General features: G+C 35.8%; 1 protein-coding gene across 2 annotated transcripts in view; it reads left to right on the top strand.

Moving 5' to 3' along the window:
- The window catches only part of IBTK (inhibitor of Bruton tyrosine kinase), a 61086-nt gene that overhangs the window by 20902 nt on the left and 23507 nt on the right, over positions 1–16677 (top strand). For both annotated transcript variants that reach the window (XM_071548670.1, XM_071548669.1), the window contains exons 8-20: positions 206–386; positions 1539–1662; positions 4233–4410; positions 6054–6228; positions 7406–7999; positions 9331–9417; positions 10197–10279; positions 10382–10419; positions 12124–12220; positions 12573–12674; positions 13640–13757; positions 15405–15465; positions 16169–16296. In XM_071548670.1, coding sequence (XP_071404771.1) covers positions 206–386; positions 1539–1662; positions 4233–4410; positions 6054–6228; positions 7406–7999; positions 9331–9417; positions 10197–10279; positions 10382–10419; positions 12124–12220; positions 12573–12674; positions 13640–13757; positions 15405–15465; positions 16169–16296 — 1966 coding nt within the window. The remainder of the gene's footprint in view (positions 1–205; positions 387–1538; positions 1663–4232; positions 4411–6053; positions 6229–7405; positions 8000–9330; positions 9418–10196; positions 10280–10381; positions 10420–12123; positions 12221–12572; positions 12675–13639; positions 13758–15404; positions 15466–16168; positions 16297–16677) is intronic.

Here is a 16677-nt window from a genome sequence, read left to right as displayed (position 1 = left end):
GAATGTTTTCTGGTGTTTCTAGTGAACCATCAAGTATGTGTGGTGGGTTTCTTATCTGTCTAATTATTTTGAAGACAAATTATCCAACTACCTAAAAAATCTTTTAGAGTTTAAAGATTCTTCAAAGTAGTGTAGCAAAATATCCTTTAAATGCACTATGTGTAGAATAGCAAACAATGTTTTTGGGGTGTGTTGTATTTTCTAGGTTATCTGCTGGATCCTAATGGAGAAAAGTGTGTAACTGCACCTCGCCAAGTTTCTGCTCTACACCATAAAGACATCTCTGTGTCCTTGGTCTCTGCAAGTGATGGCGCTACAGTATGTGTTACTGAAAGAGGAGATATTTATTTACTTGCAGACTATCAGTGCAAAAAGATAGCTTCAAAGTATGTGTTACTTTTCTAATTTATGAAGAACAACAATAGGTGAAGATTTCACTGCAGTTGTATATTTGAAGGTCTTTAAAGATTTTTGTGCGTAAAGTGCAGTTCATTTATTGGTCCCCTGTGTTTTGTTCATTTGCAATTCTTTCATATGAACTAGGGTTATCAGTTTTGTTAGTTTCTTTATTTGTTTTTGTTATTACATGAGGCTAAGGTGTCACTTGTTTACCAAAGATATTTAAAAAAACAAATTAAGAGGAAATACTTTGTGCTGTAAGTTTAAAAACGTTGATGGTTTTGCTTCCCCTCTTAGCCTGAATTTGCAGAATTGCATCTTGGTAGAGTCATTGAAGATATGCTATTCTATTTATTTGAAGATATGCTATTCTATTTCTTTATGTTGTTATGATTTTGAATCAGTAATTTGGGATCTGAATTTTATAATTAATGTGTGGATAAAGTATGTTATAAAATTTAGGTTTCAAGATGGCCCATATTGGCATCATCTGGTCCAAATCCTAAAAAACCTGGATGTAAAATCTGTTGAAGAAGCTGGATCCTTGACTCATAAATTTAGGAAATTGTTTGATCCTATTCTCTCTTAGTTTGCAATAACAGATTAGAACAGATTAGATTTTTTTTAATTAGATTTTCCCAGCTGACTCCCATGCTGGTTTTTCAGCTTCACTTCAAATTCTGACTATTTATTGACACATTACAGCTTAATGATTATTTTATGCTTCATTTCTACATGACTGTAACTGAAGGTGCTGGCACTTGTAGAAACTTAATACCGTGTGCTGTGCTCTTGTACTAAGAAACTTTTTAAGAAGAGATAAGGAATATGGTTTTGATCAGCTAAAAACCAAAACCTGCCAATCCCCTGAGAAATGACCTGCTGACTTAATTAAAAATGAAACAAAAATTATAGTCTGCTAATGGTAGTAGTGGTAGTAGAATACTATTATAGTAGTAATAGAATAGTGTTAGCAATTATGTTAATAGTACCAGTGGGATGAAACTAAACATAAGTAATTTTTCAGTGTCACTGCCTCTCAAGTGTATTTTTTTACACTTCTCTAAGCAAAAAAGGTAAATGTCATAACATAAGTACACAATAGAGAAATACGAATGTAACCTTTTGTGTTGTTTTAGACAGCTGAACCTTAAGAAAGTTCTTGTCAGTGGGGGATATTTGGAATACAAGGTAGATACGCAGCATCTTAAAGAAAATGGGGGTCAGAAGATCTACGTTTTGGCGCTGGATGAAGCTGGAAGAGTAAGTCATGTCTCTGGATGTCATATAGCATACTGATAATGAAACTTTAAATGTAAGACAGGACAAAATCATTAATAGAAAAATACCCAATTAATTTCTTTAGAGCTGTTGTGACTTTTGTGTGTGTGTGTGTGTTAAGAGCCAAAGGAAGGCTGCCAAAGTAATGTAGGGTACTTTATTTTGAAATCTGTGGACATCCAATTGCTTTTCAGTGAAGGCATAAACTCCTTTGGTTTTAGATATGTAAGTGGTTATATAGTATGTACACTCTAGTTTTTCATTGTTTTGGTTTGTTCTTCCCACCTCTCACCTCACCTACTCCAGGCATCTTTACACCTTTCAGAAGTAGTCTAAGTACTCTCTGCACTTGAAGTTTTAGAGCCTTTGCTGAAACACAGCTGTTCTGTAGATGAAGTGTCCCTTTTATTGTTGAAATGTTGCACTAAACCTAGTGAATAGTTTAGTATTGATAGTTAAGTGTAGACACTGTGTTTTCTTAGAACTGGAATACTGTGTTGGATTTACTGTTTTCTTCATGTAGCAATGCACTAGTTTACAAGACCTATCAGAATTTCAGCCTGAGATCTGCTCATTGGGAGAGTTAAACCTTCAGTGCCACCTAGTGGTGTTTGCAAAAAGGTTTTCTTACTGAAATGCCTTCTTAAAAATGTTGAAAACTGACCTTGTATATCAAAATATGGAAGTGTGGGTATTGGCTTTTCTTTCCTTGCCTTTGACTGAATTATGTTTTGAGATGATGTTATCTGTTTATTAGGTCAGGTCAGTATTTGTGCCTGTGAGGTTTAGCCTGTAGCATCTGTAGTATTCGTAGTACCCCTTCAACATCTTTGGGACCCTGCTTTAGCAGTAAGAAACTGCTTTATCTTTCTGCATCAGTGTAACTAAGTCAATGTACATTTCATACCGACAACTGCTGGAATCTTTAGTGTTTTTTAGGCATTATAAATTACTGAGTAAGGAGAGGGATGGGATCTTAATACTTCTGTTTCCTAAATCACTGCTTCCTAGTCTGGCTTCTTTAAGTAAGTGCTGTTTAGTGTAGAAAAGAGAAGGCTCAAGGCGAATCTTATCAATGTATATCTGAAGGGAAGATGTAAAGAAGATAGAGACAGGCTCTTTTCAATGGTGCCCAGTGACAGAACCAGAGGCAGTGGGCATCCAGTGCAATTAAGAAGGCTCTATACAGAATCATAGAATGGATTGGGTCCGAGATCATCAAGTCCAACCCTTGGTCCAACTCCAGTCCATTTACTAGATCATGGCACTCAGCGCCACGTCCAATTTCAGTTTAAAAACCTCCAGGGATGGTGAATCCACCACCTCTCTGGGCAGGCCATTCCAATGCCTGATTATTCTCTCTGGAAAGAATTTTTTTCTGATCTCCAACTTAAATTTCCCCTGGCAAAGCTTGAGCTCGTTCCCTCTTGTCCTGTTGCTGACTGCCTGGAAGAAGAGAGTAACCCCCACCTGGCTAGAACTTCCTTTCAGATAGTTCTAGACAGTGATGAGGTCACCTCTGAGCCTCCTCTTCTTCAGACTAATCAACCCCAGCTCCCTCAGCCTCTCCCCATAGGACTTACGCTCCGTGATATTTGAATATCAGGAATCACTTTTCTCACTATGAGGGTAGTCCAGGACTATCACGTTGCCCATGAAGGTTGTGAAATCACCATCCTTGGAAATACTCAAAAGCTGTCCAGACGTGTTCCTGGACAGCTGGTGCTGGGTAGTCCTGTTGAAAGTAGATATCCTCCAGAGATCCCTTTCAACCTCAGACATTCTGTGATTCTCTAGGGCTTGAGAGAGGGAAAGGAAGTAGGTTACTCAAGTTCTTTTGTCCCCTCCTTATGTAGATGTTAACAGACCTGTGCAGGCCCTTCAATGGGGGAAGATGAAAGTCAGACTTTAGTGCTGCTAATGCCATGTCTGGGTTTTACCTGGCTTGCAACTATTTCTTTATGTTCACTTTCCTGACATGTATCATTTACCTTGCTGGGGACTTGCTATGCGTGCAGTGCTTCACATTCCTGTTGAATATTTTGAAGTTTATGTTTCGTCATGATCTCTATTTCAAAACCTTAACTGGTACAGAGAAATAGAAGATTTTTGTCAAACAATTAACAGGAAATGGTTTAAATTTTCGATGTGCTACCTTTGAATTTTGTCTGATTTATAAGCAGAGCAGTTGGACAAATCTGTAAATTAAGAACTAGATAAAACATCTTTCTTGACCTGATGATGCCTTTTACTGTCCTTATTGACATGTCAGTAAAACCTGGACTATAGATTACTGCCTTGAAGATATTTTAATATTCAGAGAAGCTTTTCAAATGCCCTTCATGGGTAAATGGATCATAATAGATTTTTCCTTTTTACTTGTGGGTTCTCTGATGCTCATAAGACTATTCTAAAATTTTGAAGAATGTCTTTCTCCTTTTATATGCAACTTGAGATGGTCTGTTCTCATGTTTAAAAAAGTAGTGTGTAATATGTAACTGCTTTTATAGGATATGGACATTTCCCCTTTCTCTAAAAAATTTATATTGTAGGTGTTTTGCTGGAAGTCATCTAGCAACTCTATGAAACTGTGTCGTTGGGTGTATGGCCGGCAAGTCTTCATGTCTGACGTTGCTTTAAATGGGAATGAAATAATGTTTGTAACACAGGATGGTGAAGCCTTTACAGGGAAGTGGCTGGAAGAAGGGAAAAAAGTCTCAGAAAAGAAAGGTTAGCTATGATTTCCTAATGGTTTTTAAGTGCTTTAAATCAATATAAAATGTAACTGAATTATTACAATCTCTAACAGAATTATGTGTTGAGGTTATTCTTTCCTTTGCTACTGTACTCTTTCCTCAGTTATACTAAGATTTACTTTTTTTCAGCCTTGGGTTAACCTTTAAGTGGAGATTTTCAGGAAGAAAAGTACTTCTTAAAAGTAATAGTAGTATAAGGGTCTGGTGTAATGATCTTGTCACATATTTTAGATAATGAGTCCTAAGAGAAATGGCATCAAGCCAAAGAAGTAGTTTATTCTTACTTGCACTGCTAAGTCTGCGAAACATTATTGTTGTTTCCCAGACCCTTATCGGGGCAGCATACAGGGTCCAGAGCAATTTCCACCTTATTAACTTGGCTCATATTGCTGAGAGGAGGTCCTGTTGCTTTGTTTTGATGTGAAGAAGATACCTGTCTGCTACAGGACAAGATTTCAATTGAAACTGTCAGCTCTTTTTCTGGGATGTATTTGAACTTTACAGCTGTATGTTTGCAGTTGTGTTTTCTTTGATACTGAGTTTCTGTCTTTAGTTTTCAGTCCATTTTTTGCACTTTCACAGCAAAAATCTTTCCTCTATTTCTGAATTCAGAGTTGCATACTCAATTGCTACTTTATTTTGTTGTACGCAGCACATAATACAGAAGCACCTTGGTGCTGATATGTCTCTATAGGCACTCTTTTTTATGTTTAAGGCTATTTAATTTTCTAGTTTTTAATATCTTCAGGGAAACTTCAGAATCCACACCTGTTGACAAGGTGAATGCTTAGTTGATCATGCACAATCACACATAAACAGAATCCTCAAGGTTGGAAGAGACTCTCAAGATCATCTAGTGGAACTGTCAACATTTCACCACCATAAAAACCTATAAACCGTATTGCCCTGTGCCTCTTGAACATTTCCAGAGAGGATGACTCCACCAACAACCTGGCCAACTTTTTCCAATGCCTAACCACACTTTCAGTCAAGTTTTTTTTCTAACATCTAGTCTGAACCTCCCCTGGTGCATCTTAAGGCCATTTTCTCTTGTCCAGATAAACATCTATGATGTTCATCAATGATTTTTAATGAATATGAGCTTCTGGGATTTTGCAAGGCTTTAATGAACATTGTGAATGGTGTGCATATGTTCAGTTACCAGCTAATGGAAAAATCTAGAGATGCATTCAGAGATATATTCATGTTATTTCAGTAATGTTTTGTTAGTTTGGGTATAATTTAAAAATCCAAAGGTAGTTGTGTTATTTCTGTTGTAATGAATTTGACAAGAAAAGAGAACACTCTTGCACTGCTGTATGCTGATGCACAGCTTGTTTGTTTATACACGATGTTGCATTGAATGTTACGTGGAGTGTTTTCCCTTACATGAATAAGTGGCAAAACTCTTCCATAGGAAGGTTTGGGTAAAAGCTCTCCTCCTATTTATACTTGCAGATAAGTAAGCTGAAATCTTCAGCATGATTTAACCTTATTCAGTGATGCTGTCAATGGGGCATACAGAAGTCAGTCTTGCCTTTTTATTATATTAGTTGCATTTTAATTAGCAGGTTCTTTCTGTGATTTGTATTCACTTTCTTTTATTTTCTTTGGCAGAACTTGTATCGAGCCTTCAGAATTCTTCATGTGATGTGTCTTGTGAACATGATGCAAGCAGTGTGTATGAAAGAATTCGACTTCAAAAGCTCACTTTTGTCCACCGAGCTGTTAGTATTGCCACTGACCCTAGTGGCTGCAATTTTGCTGTGTTACAGTCAGATCCTAAAACCAGGTATATTTAAAATACCAACAGCGGTAATGTTTCACTTTTTTGTGTGTGGTTGCAACTGAATAATTCTTTTCCAAACCTTTTTTTGGCTTATACAGAAGTCACAATAAATATGGTTATCCATACTGCTGGAGGATAGCACTTGTTAGTAGCTATGTTGAAGTTACCCAAAAGCCTCAGCTTATATATTTGCATAATTAATATAGACAGGGTTTTTTGTGTAAGGGGGTGGTACCGTGGTGTAAAGGAGAGCACTCCGGACTCTGAATCCCAAGGTCCTGAGTTTGAGTCTCAGTGGAACCATCCCCTGGCAGTTCAATGCCTCCCTGCCATCCCATCCCGTCACATCTTGGATGCTCAGCAGGGTCAGCCCCGGTTAGTACTGGGTGCTGTGACAGTCCCGAGGACTTCACTGTCACTGTCCAAGCTCGCTCGGCCGTGGCAAATGGACCTCAGAACTTAAATGGTGTGACCAGCTCTGCGCATGCTGTGCCTCACCTGAAAAATCCACTGTGCAGGCTGGAAGGGCACACCCACCTGGGGAAGAGCCCTTCCCAAATCTTCATTCGCCAAGTCTGGCCATATAAGGTGTTTAAGGCAAGCATTTGCCATCTATTTCCTAACACACTCTGAACTCTAAATACTGTAGAAATTCACCCCTTCAGTAATCACCAATAATCCCACTTTGAAATAAAAGTGAAAAGTGAATTTTTATTTGTTTGGAAAAAAATGTATAAAATAAAAGAAAAGTACTGAACCATATGTCCTATGCTCGCATAATCATTTCCAATATGTCTGATAAATATCAAAATGTTAGGCTTTTTTCCTTATTGCTTTCATTTGTAATATGAAATACACCAAACACTTCTGTATTTTCTTGTTGGAAAAATGAGATGAAGATAAAGTACTGGTAATACGTATTTATTGGGTACATTATAAAGACAAAACACTATATTTGATATTCTGAAGCTAGACAGGTCTTACATGTGTGGTTTCATTGCCTAAATACCATATCATTAAGTTATTTTTATAAAGAGTAGGACAAAAAATGTTGAGGAGTACAGCAATATAAGAGAAAACTCCAAATGGAAACAACCTCATCCTCTTCATTAAACATATTATGTGAAATTTTGCTAAGCTTGTAGGTTTTGGTGTTTTAATAGATTTCATTTTGTTCCAGTCTCTATGAAATTCCAAGTGTGTCACTATCAAGTTTTGGAATGGATTTTGGCAAACTGTTAGATGAAACAGATGAAATGGACAGCATCCATGATGTGACTTTTCAGATTGGCACAAGAACATACCCCGTGCACAAATACATCTTGGCTGTACGCTCTGACTTCTTCAGGAAGCTGTTTGTTTCCAGTGACAACCAGCTAGACACTCCAGACATCTATCGGAAAGATGAAGATGCTGTTGGATGTGATCTTTATGTAATAGAGAAAGTTCATCCAGATCTGTTTGCGTACCTCCTGCAGTTCATATACACTGATACTTGTGATCTTTTGACTCATGGTTATAAACCAAAAATCCCATATAAAGAAAAATCAGATGAATATCAAGATACTTTAATTTCTAATCTGAGCAAAATGAGTTTTGATGAGAGTGTTAATGGAAAGTCTGCATTTGAGATTTATAGAAATAATCAAGTGCAAGGTTTAAATGAAAAACAGAAGAGCAAATCTAAAAGAGGCAAAGCTGGTGAAGAAGCTAACCTCATTAAAATGTTGCAAAGTGCAGCAGAGAAGTTTGGACTCAGCAATTTAAGTGGAAGGTAAGTGAAAGGAAATGCATTTATATTTTGGTGAACTCTTCATGGAGTGCTTTTATATAAGCTCATCTAACTTTAGTTGTTATGACAATAATGTAAATTAAGATGCTGTTGTAAGAATAAAAACTGGAGGGAAATGGTGAGGGAATGCTGCTTGGGAACTGTCTGGGTATCAGTTTGCAGATGGTAAGCTGTTGCATTGTGCATCACTTGTTAATTCTTGTAGCATTTTATTATTTTCCGTTGCTTTGATGCCCTATTACAACTTTACTATTAAAATACTAAAATTTTACTATTTTTTCCCCCAGTTCTCTCTCCCATCCCACTGGTGAGTGGTGAGGGGAGAGTGAGTGACCAGCTGTGTAGTGGTTATCTGCCAGCCAAGTTATACCATGACAGTATCTTTTAAGGCATGGGCTTTATGGGAGGTGATATCTGATACAAATCTTGTGACCTTCCAGAATGACTGATTTAAAACATCAATACTTGTTTTGTTGGAGACAGCTGATCAAGTTGATTTTTAGATTGATGAATTTCTATACTGTGGTCTGCAGTCTAGCAGTTTATCCATAGACAGCAAACATATTTTGTGTAAAACAACACAATACAAAGTCGAATTCGTGTTTAACTGATGTTAATTTTATGTTACATGATGAAATTAATGGCACTGAGACCAAGTGTGTCCGTAGAACTCTATTGCACAGATGTCTGGGGTTTCTTTTCTGCATTTGCCCTTTCAAAAGAGGGAATGAGCTTTTTCAGAGCCATTTTTTTCACTGTACTTTTTGCACACACAACAAAGATGTGAAGCTGCTGCTAAAACTGAGTTCCTGAGTAAAATTTCCATGGTAAAGCACTTTGCCTTTGGAAGTGTATTACTTTGTAATCCACCAGCAATACTCCTGAGTCTTTACCATCCCATTCACAAGCCTCCTGGATGAACTGGGATCCTAAAAACACCTGTGCTGAAATATCCATCTCTTCCAAACTTCTGGCTCTGCTCAGAGAACTGACTGGGTATCAGTATGTATAATTTGTAGATTTTTCACCTTGTGGTCTTGGACTTTGGCCTTAACTGTACAGTGTAGCTTTCACCTAAAATAATAAATAAGATAGCTAAGATGTGGAAAGAATGTCATTTACATTCTGCATCTGCAAATGAAGACCTTGAAGTAACAACTGGCATTTTCTAGTTTTCTATGATGAATCATTTTGATTGTTTTTCATATTCACAATATGAGCCCACTAAAGTGCTGTTACTTTGAGAAATTGTTCTTAATGGTTTGAACTGCATACTAATTGTATTGCTTATTACTCTTATTAATGATTTGCAGGTTGGATGGCGTCAGGTTAGAAAATGGAAAAATTAGTGTTGTCAACAAGAAGAATGGGAACAAACCAAAATTAAATCAGAAGAAATGGTAATTTTTTTAATCTGCCTTCTTTTACCCCTATCATCTTGCTCTTACATCATCTCTTTATTAAGTGCAGGCTAAGGCTGATCAGCTGCATTTTAACTTCTGATGTACACTTGTCTCTTTCACAGTAACTCGTGTTTGGAAGTTCTCTTTAGATGCTTGTAGACTGATCTGTAAATTAGTAATCTGGGATATCTAATGTGTGGTATATTTTTGTTTCTTTTTACTGTACCTCAGAAATAAGCAAATGCATAATATTTTTTCAATCTGCTTTTAGCAAAGTGATATGTTTTTTAATTTCAATGATGTTACTGAGTTATTTATACCCAAGGTCTCCAATAGTTTAAATACATAGTAAAAACAACATTTCATAAAAAGAGTTTTTTCACAGAATTTGGATTATTTCACTCTTAAAATGCATCATCAAAGCCTATAACAGCTACTAACATAAATCAGTAACTTAAAATAGACCATTTAGCATTGACTAAAATTAGCCATAATTAATTTATTTGGTCATGGCAGCTTTGCAACAGTAATTGATCTTCGTTTGAAGGATATACTTCAGATAGAATTTTGAGAGCTCAGCTTTGGAAAAAAAATTCTCTCTGAAAACTATTGTGTCTGTACTTATGGGTTCATTTTCTGTGATATTACTGAAGTTCAGGTGTGTTTTATTTCAAAGGGTAAATGCTAACTTACTAAAGTAAGAATTTATTTGTAGAGGTTACAACTTGTAACTCTTCTGAATAGTCACAGTTCTGATCCTGTTAAATATCTTCTAGTTCATACCTCTGCGATGTGACCCTGAAATCTTTAGATGGAAAGGAATTCCCCTGTCATAAGTGTGTACTTTGTGCAAGACTTGGTATGTGTGTGTATTTTTATATACATTTCTATAGCATGAGTCATATTGTCTTTTTTAACTGTCATTTTATTGCATCTGGAACTGAAATGCCTTTCTTTACAGATTATTTTCACAGCATGTTAAGCAGCTCATGGATTGAGGTAAGCTTGCCAAAAACATGTGTGGTGGTATGTTTCTTTCACATCAAATAAGTGACTGCTTTTCACATTTTCCTTTAATAGCATATCCTAAATACTGGGGAAAAGGAAAGGCTGGATTCTTGGATCCTGTTTGCAAAAAAACCCCAAAACACAAACCACATCTTTGGTTTCTCTGTATTTGTACTATTGAGATTGTGTATTAAATGACAGTAATAAATGTAGTAATCTATATCAAGGGAATTTAAAAGTATTGCTTTTGTTTTAGAGGTTTAGTTTTTGATAGTTCATGGATTTATAACAAGTGCTGGATTTATGGGATACTACTTTGGATGAATTTTCCTTTTCTTTCTGTAAAAGATCTTAAAGTTTAAATAGTATGCAGTTTGGAATAGCTTGTCATGTGCATGATCAAGAGTCAATTTATAGAACCTCCAGTTGTCTTTTGCTGTTTGATGAAACAGAGGATATCAAGGACTATTCTGCTTAGTCTTCATATACTGCTTCAAAAGATGTAGGTCTTGAGTTTGTTTTGTGTGCCCGGGTTGTTTGTGGACATTTCACCAAATGCCTCTGTGTAAGTATCTGAATACTACTGAGACCGTGTTTATGGAAAGAGAGGAGAGGAATAAATGGAGAAGCACTTTTCTGAGACTGAAAGCTAAAGCAGCGTGCAGAAGTTTTTTTCCATTTCATAGCTTTCTGGCAATATGCAAATCTAAGAACCTGGCAAAGTACTGACAGTTCTCTTCTGCTGCAAAACAGAACTTCACCTGTCCTCTGAGTTACTGGGCTGCCTTTTCCTCAGTCAGCCCTGAGGGAATGTATCTGAAACACTGAGATAAATGATTTGTTTAAGGTGGTTAAGTGTTGAATGTCCATTTTTATCATTGATTTGTATATCAGTAATATGTAGTTCATAAGTTTTCTATTATTTCATAAGTAAATCTAAATCAACCTAAATTAATAAGTAAATATTTTTTGAATCAAGTGCTCGAGATGTTGTCTAAAAATCTTAAAGTCTCTAAGAGGTTTTTAACCTTTAGATGGAAAATATGTCAGTACCACTAGCATGTTCTAAAGCAAAATAAGTATTTTATTATGATGCTTGACTTCAGTACCACCAGAAATAAACTAGTTGTTAAGCAGTGATGCTGCATAAACATAAGTGGTGACAGTTGCATGGTTTACTGGCTAATGTTTGCTCATGCAAAGGCTTTGCCTTAATGGTTAGGATGGTTTTTCAGATGGGGAGGTTGAAGAAGACGTTTTCAGAGGGATTAATAGTAGTGACTACTTTAATTTTATTCTTGCATGGGCACTTGTGATGTCAGTAGATCTTTTGACTTTGAAAGGAAGGCAGTTCAGTAGTTGCATAGAGGATTCCTGTAGTTCTAGTTTTAGACAATTGTGTGTAAAGTAATATCAAGGATGATTGTTAAAGAAGATGAAAACAATGTGATGAAACATCGAACAGTTTCGTTGATATTTATTCAGATGTTTGGGCAGATTTTAGTTGCTCTGCTGAAATGAATTATTAATTGAAGAACTTGAACAGATTTTGTACAAATGCTTAAATTATTGTTTAACTTTGAAAGTGTGATCCTCAGTCTGAGTCATTTGCTAAATATAATTTCTATCTTAATTTTGTATTGTATTTCAAGTAGTCAGCTTCCTTTACTACTTTTTTTTTTTTAATACTTTTAGGCTACCTGTTGTTCAGCTCTGGAAATGCCAATCCATTCAGAAATACTGCAGATAATTGTGGATTACCTGTATACAGATGAAGCTCTAGCCATAAAAGGTGCCATTATATATGTTCAGCTGTAGCCCTTGCAATTTTTGTATTTTTTAAAACAGAAATTCAGTACTTAACATGCTTGTGTTGAAGTTATATTAAAAAACTGCCAATTTTTGTGACTCCTGCATAAAAGTTTGAGTTACCTTTTCTTTAATTTGACAAACTGCAATTTTCCTTTTCCCTCCTATTCAAAAATTGACTGTTGGTGCTCTTCTAAGATATTCCTTGTGCTGTGAAAATCACACCAAAATTTGTGAAGCCATTGTATTTGCCCTTTGGTAAAATCTCATTGAAGCTCTATGTGTTAGTTGCTTTTGATTTGCCCACAGTATTTACCTGATGCTTTGTTTTCCAGATTCTCAAAACGTGGAGTTCATATGTAACGTTCTTGTGGTAGCAGACCAGCTTCTTATATCCAGACTCAAAGAAATCTGCGAAGTGGCCATTGCAGAAAAGCGTGAGTTCTTCCATTTGCATTATGAAGGGTTAGAGAATAAAGAATGGCGGGTTTACATGTTCTTGCCTTTTTCAGCAGAGAATTATTTGCTTGTGTTCCTTTGCACTGATTATTTTTTGCTGTTCATTGCACAGCTGCTAACAGTTGCTTTGTTATCTGAGCAATGTTCTAGGCTGGCATGATTTTCCATTCCTTATGCATTATTGTCTTTATCTCATGCTCTCTAATAAGTGAAAAAAAGTAAAAAAAGCAAAAAAGCTAACAGCCCCCAAATCACTATAAACCCCTTGTGTCACTGAATTCAAACTTCTTTTATTTAAAATATGATAAGATCAGTTCTATGTTTCTCTTTCTGTTATTGTCTCTAGTTCTACTAGTTCTTTTGTTTTTTGGTTGATGGTTCTGTTCCTATAAGGCTATGAAGATTTTCCTCATCCAGAAAACACTAAATGTTTTTGTATAACTTGATATTTTTACTTGGCTATCTGACTGACTACCATTTCTCTCTTTTTTTCTCCCCCCTCTGCGGCCTCAATCCCTCACTCTCTCACTCTCTCCTCCCACCTGCGGCCCTTCTCCTTATCCCTTCACCCCCTTTTATTTTTACTTTCTCCCTACTAAATTAAAACATTTGGAACTTTAAGAACTGTATATTCTGTATATGAAACTTGCTATTTTTAGCTTTCTTTCCCCCCTTTATTTTGGAATGCTTAGTTTCAATATATTGAAACTGATCTGTTTGTAGGTAGGGCTTTGTCTTTCTGTGAGGCAGTTACTGCGTTCAAGCTACTGCAAAGTTACGTGGTGTTTGCAATAGTTTATGGCCATTTAGGCGTTAGCATTTTTTCTCGGAATGGACAAGTACATGATATGTTTCAATAACTAGATTGTGCTGTACAATAAGTCTTAAAACCTTCTACTTGATACTACAGTATTTTATCTAGTCTGTTGTTTATTCTCTTCAGTTACTTTAAAGAATGCTGCCGAGCTGTTGGAGTTCTCAGCGATGTATAATGCTGAACAGCTAAAATTGTCCTGCCTGCAGTTCATAGGACTCAATATGGCAGCTTTGCTTGAAGCAAGGTAAGTAGGAATACAAATGTGTTCATGTATTAGCTATTAAATTAAAATGCCTTAGAAAGGCAAAAGGATTGGAAGAACTACTATGGTCAGTTAAATGTTAAAATGCAACTGAATGCTGCTAGTTTAAAGGTAGTCTCATTTTTGCCAGAGAGGGAAAGACAAACTAGTTAAATATCTCTACAGACTGAACCAGTTCTATAGTACAAAACCATATACAGTCTTTTACAAAGAGCCTGAGTTAAGGGGAAAACGTCTTGTGAATTCAGTGGGCTTTGACATTAGGCCTAGTCTTTTTTTGTTTTTTTAAAGTGTTTTTGAGGATACATAAAACTACTGTGGGTTTTTTTCTTCCTTATTCTCCATTGGGGGATTGTTTTTTGGGGGGGTTGGGAGTTATGCGAGGTTTTTTTGTTGTTTGCTTTGTTTTGGAGTTGTTTGTTTTTTGGGTTTTTTTAATGTGATTGTTACTATACATATTTAATTTATTTCAAGTGGATTTATTATATAGCTGCTCCATTTTCCAAAGGGCCTGCCATTGGGTAGTCTTTTTTTCTTTAACTGTCTGCAGTGATTTTTTATCCTTGCTTCTTCTATCCTTGATTCTTCTAAAGTTCTACAAAGTTGAAGGTGTTCTCTGGCCTTGCTTCTCTTGATGATTTTGCACAGGCCTTCAAGTTGCTTCCTAAGTATATACTATTTACACAGAGCAAACCTTATCAGCACTGATTGAACTTGTTTTCTAGCAAAAACTTGGAAAAAACCTCCAAAAACATCTAGTCAAAATAAAAATGCATCTCTGTTATAAGTTCTGTCCTTTTTGTCTTTCTATTCACCTATAGAAGTTCTGAGAGATCTGAATCAGTTCAGAAAGCCAGCACTTCATTGGCTGTCACACAGCAGCTCCACTTGCATCACAGGAGTTCATTCATATTAGCAATTTTCCTCTTCACGTCTGTATGAAGTATAAAGATTTTAATCTTTGATTTTGGAGAGAAGTAAAAATCTAATAACATTTGCTTTAAATATTACTCAGTTCAGATTTGTTTCATCTTCAGCCTTGAAAGAACACACGGCATTCTAACTATAATTAAGACTGTATTTGCATTTTAGTGAAAACCTGAAAATGTTAGTATTGGGTAGAAAAAAATTTGATTTGACACCTACGACAGAACTTAGTCCTGAGAGCTTTGTGCAAGAAGAGCTGCTCACATGGACAAGACAGTACTGTTGAGTCAAGCTTGTTGCTGCAATATTATTTTTTGGCATCAATGTCTAGGGGTGTTGTGGTTGAGTTTTATAGGAGAATTTACATAGATTTGGAGTGGTTAGATACATGTCAGGAAGACTTGAAAATAGACAGACATAGCTAAAGTAATGACCAGGTCATGGTAACTTAACTATATAGGTCTATATTGGCTGTGACCTTAAGTAAAAGTAGGTAGGTAGATTGTCTTTAACTTGCCTTACAGCAAAGGCATTAATTAGTTTGTATTTTGTGCTCAATTTCTTCTTCTGACTGACCACTGTGAATAGGTGATAATGCCTGTAGGTGATGATCATCCAAAATGTTCATTTGAGTTTTTCATTTTTTAATAAGCTGCTAAGATGTATGTATTTATGTATGCTAAGATGTATTATTTTTTTTAGGACTCTGGATGTCTTAAGTGATGAAGTTGTGAAGGATCTTTCTGCTTATTACAGGAAAATGGTAAGTTGCACAACTTGAGTGGAAGCTGTTTGGATTTACAATGGGAATAGATGAGTAATAAATACATATCTGCAGGGTCTGTAGACAACACAGTAAGTGTGAAACATCTGATTCAAAAGATGAAATTGGCTGCTGCTATTGTTACTCTCAAGAAGCTTGTATTTCATTATTTACTAGCTACTGCTGCAACAGTATTGTGTCTTTTAAATTAATGAAATATGCACATTAAACATATTAATGTTCTGTAATTAACAATTGTTGCATGAAAAAGGCATCTGCTATTTGGAAGAAAGGAGAAGAAAGAACATTAGTCTTTTGTAGTGTAAAGGTCAGGATAATTGTGTAGATCTTAAAATCAGTAAGAAGAAAAATGCGAAAATTGAACTTTAATGTAAAAGTGAAAACCAAGACACATTATAGTCCAGTATTTTTTAACTGTAAAAGTTAAATGTTTGCAAAACCTTAAAGCGTATTTTGTCAGGAGTTATAGACAGGTGAAACACAGGCATTTTCCATCTGTCAAAATAGTTCTTCTGTTTTGCTTAAAGATGTAAATTCAGTTTATAAACTTGTTAAATAATTAATTACTTGATCTGTGAAAGAGTTTTAAATGACAGTCAGTTTTGGTCCTTTTACAAAAGATGATGTATTTGCTAGCATGCAGCTTAAGAGAAAATGAATGTAATGTCTTTTACAACTATAGATTCCGGCTATGGTCAGGAGAGTGATTACCCCATATCCAGATGGGCCTGACATAAGTTCTTTTGAGCCTGAAGATGGAGAGAACTTTGTCTTTTTAAGGGAAGAAATGAACACAGAACAAAATTCTCAGTAAGTATGTTTTTCATCACTATTTTTCACTAGATGAACTCTGTGTGGTATTAATCCCTATTTTCATGGTGCCTGACTTAACCTGTAAGTTCAGAATTGAAATATTAAGAAATGGTGATTTCAAAGACTGTTCTCAGTTCCCTTAACTATTTGACAATGTTACAAAACTGCAGTGGAGCACTTCTTTCAATTTATAAATAGCATGTGAGTAAAGATTGCAAAACAGGCATTCACAGTAATGTTTGGGAGTTGTTCATATGATGAGAGTATCTGTGTGAGACCTACTGTGGAGTCCACTGAACTCCCACTAAATTAGGGGAAATCAGAAGAGAAAAAAAATAGACTTTAATGTGCTTTAGATCTGTTTGGAAAATTGTGATA

The sequence above is a fragment of the Pithys albifrons genome, chromosome 2 (genome assembly GCF_047495875.1).
Source record: "Pithys albifrons albifrons isolate INPA30051 chromosome 2, PitAlb_v1, whole genome shotgun sequence".
Taxonomy (NCBI): Eukaryota; Metazoa; Chordata; class Aves; order Passeriformes; family Thamnophilidae; genus Pithys; species Pithys albifrons.
Note: the sequence above shows the minus strand (reverse complement) of the source record. Positions and strands in the feature narration are given on the sequence as shown.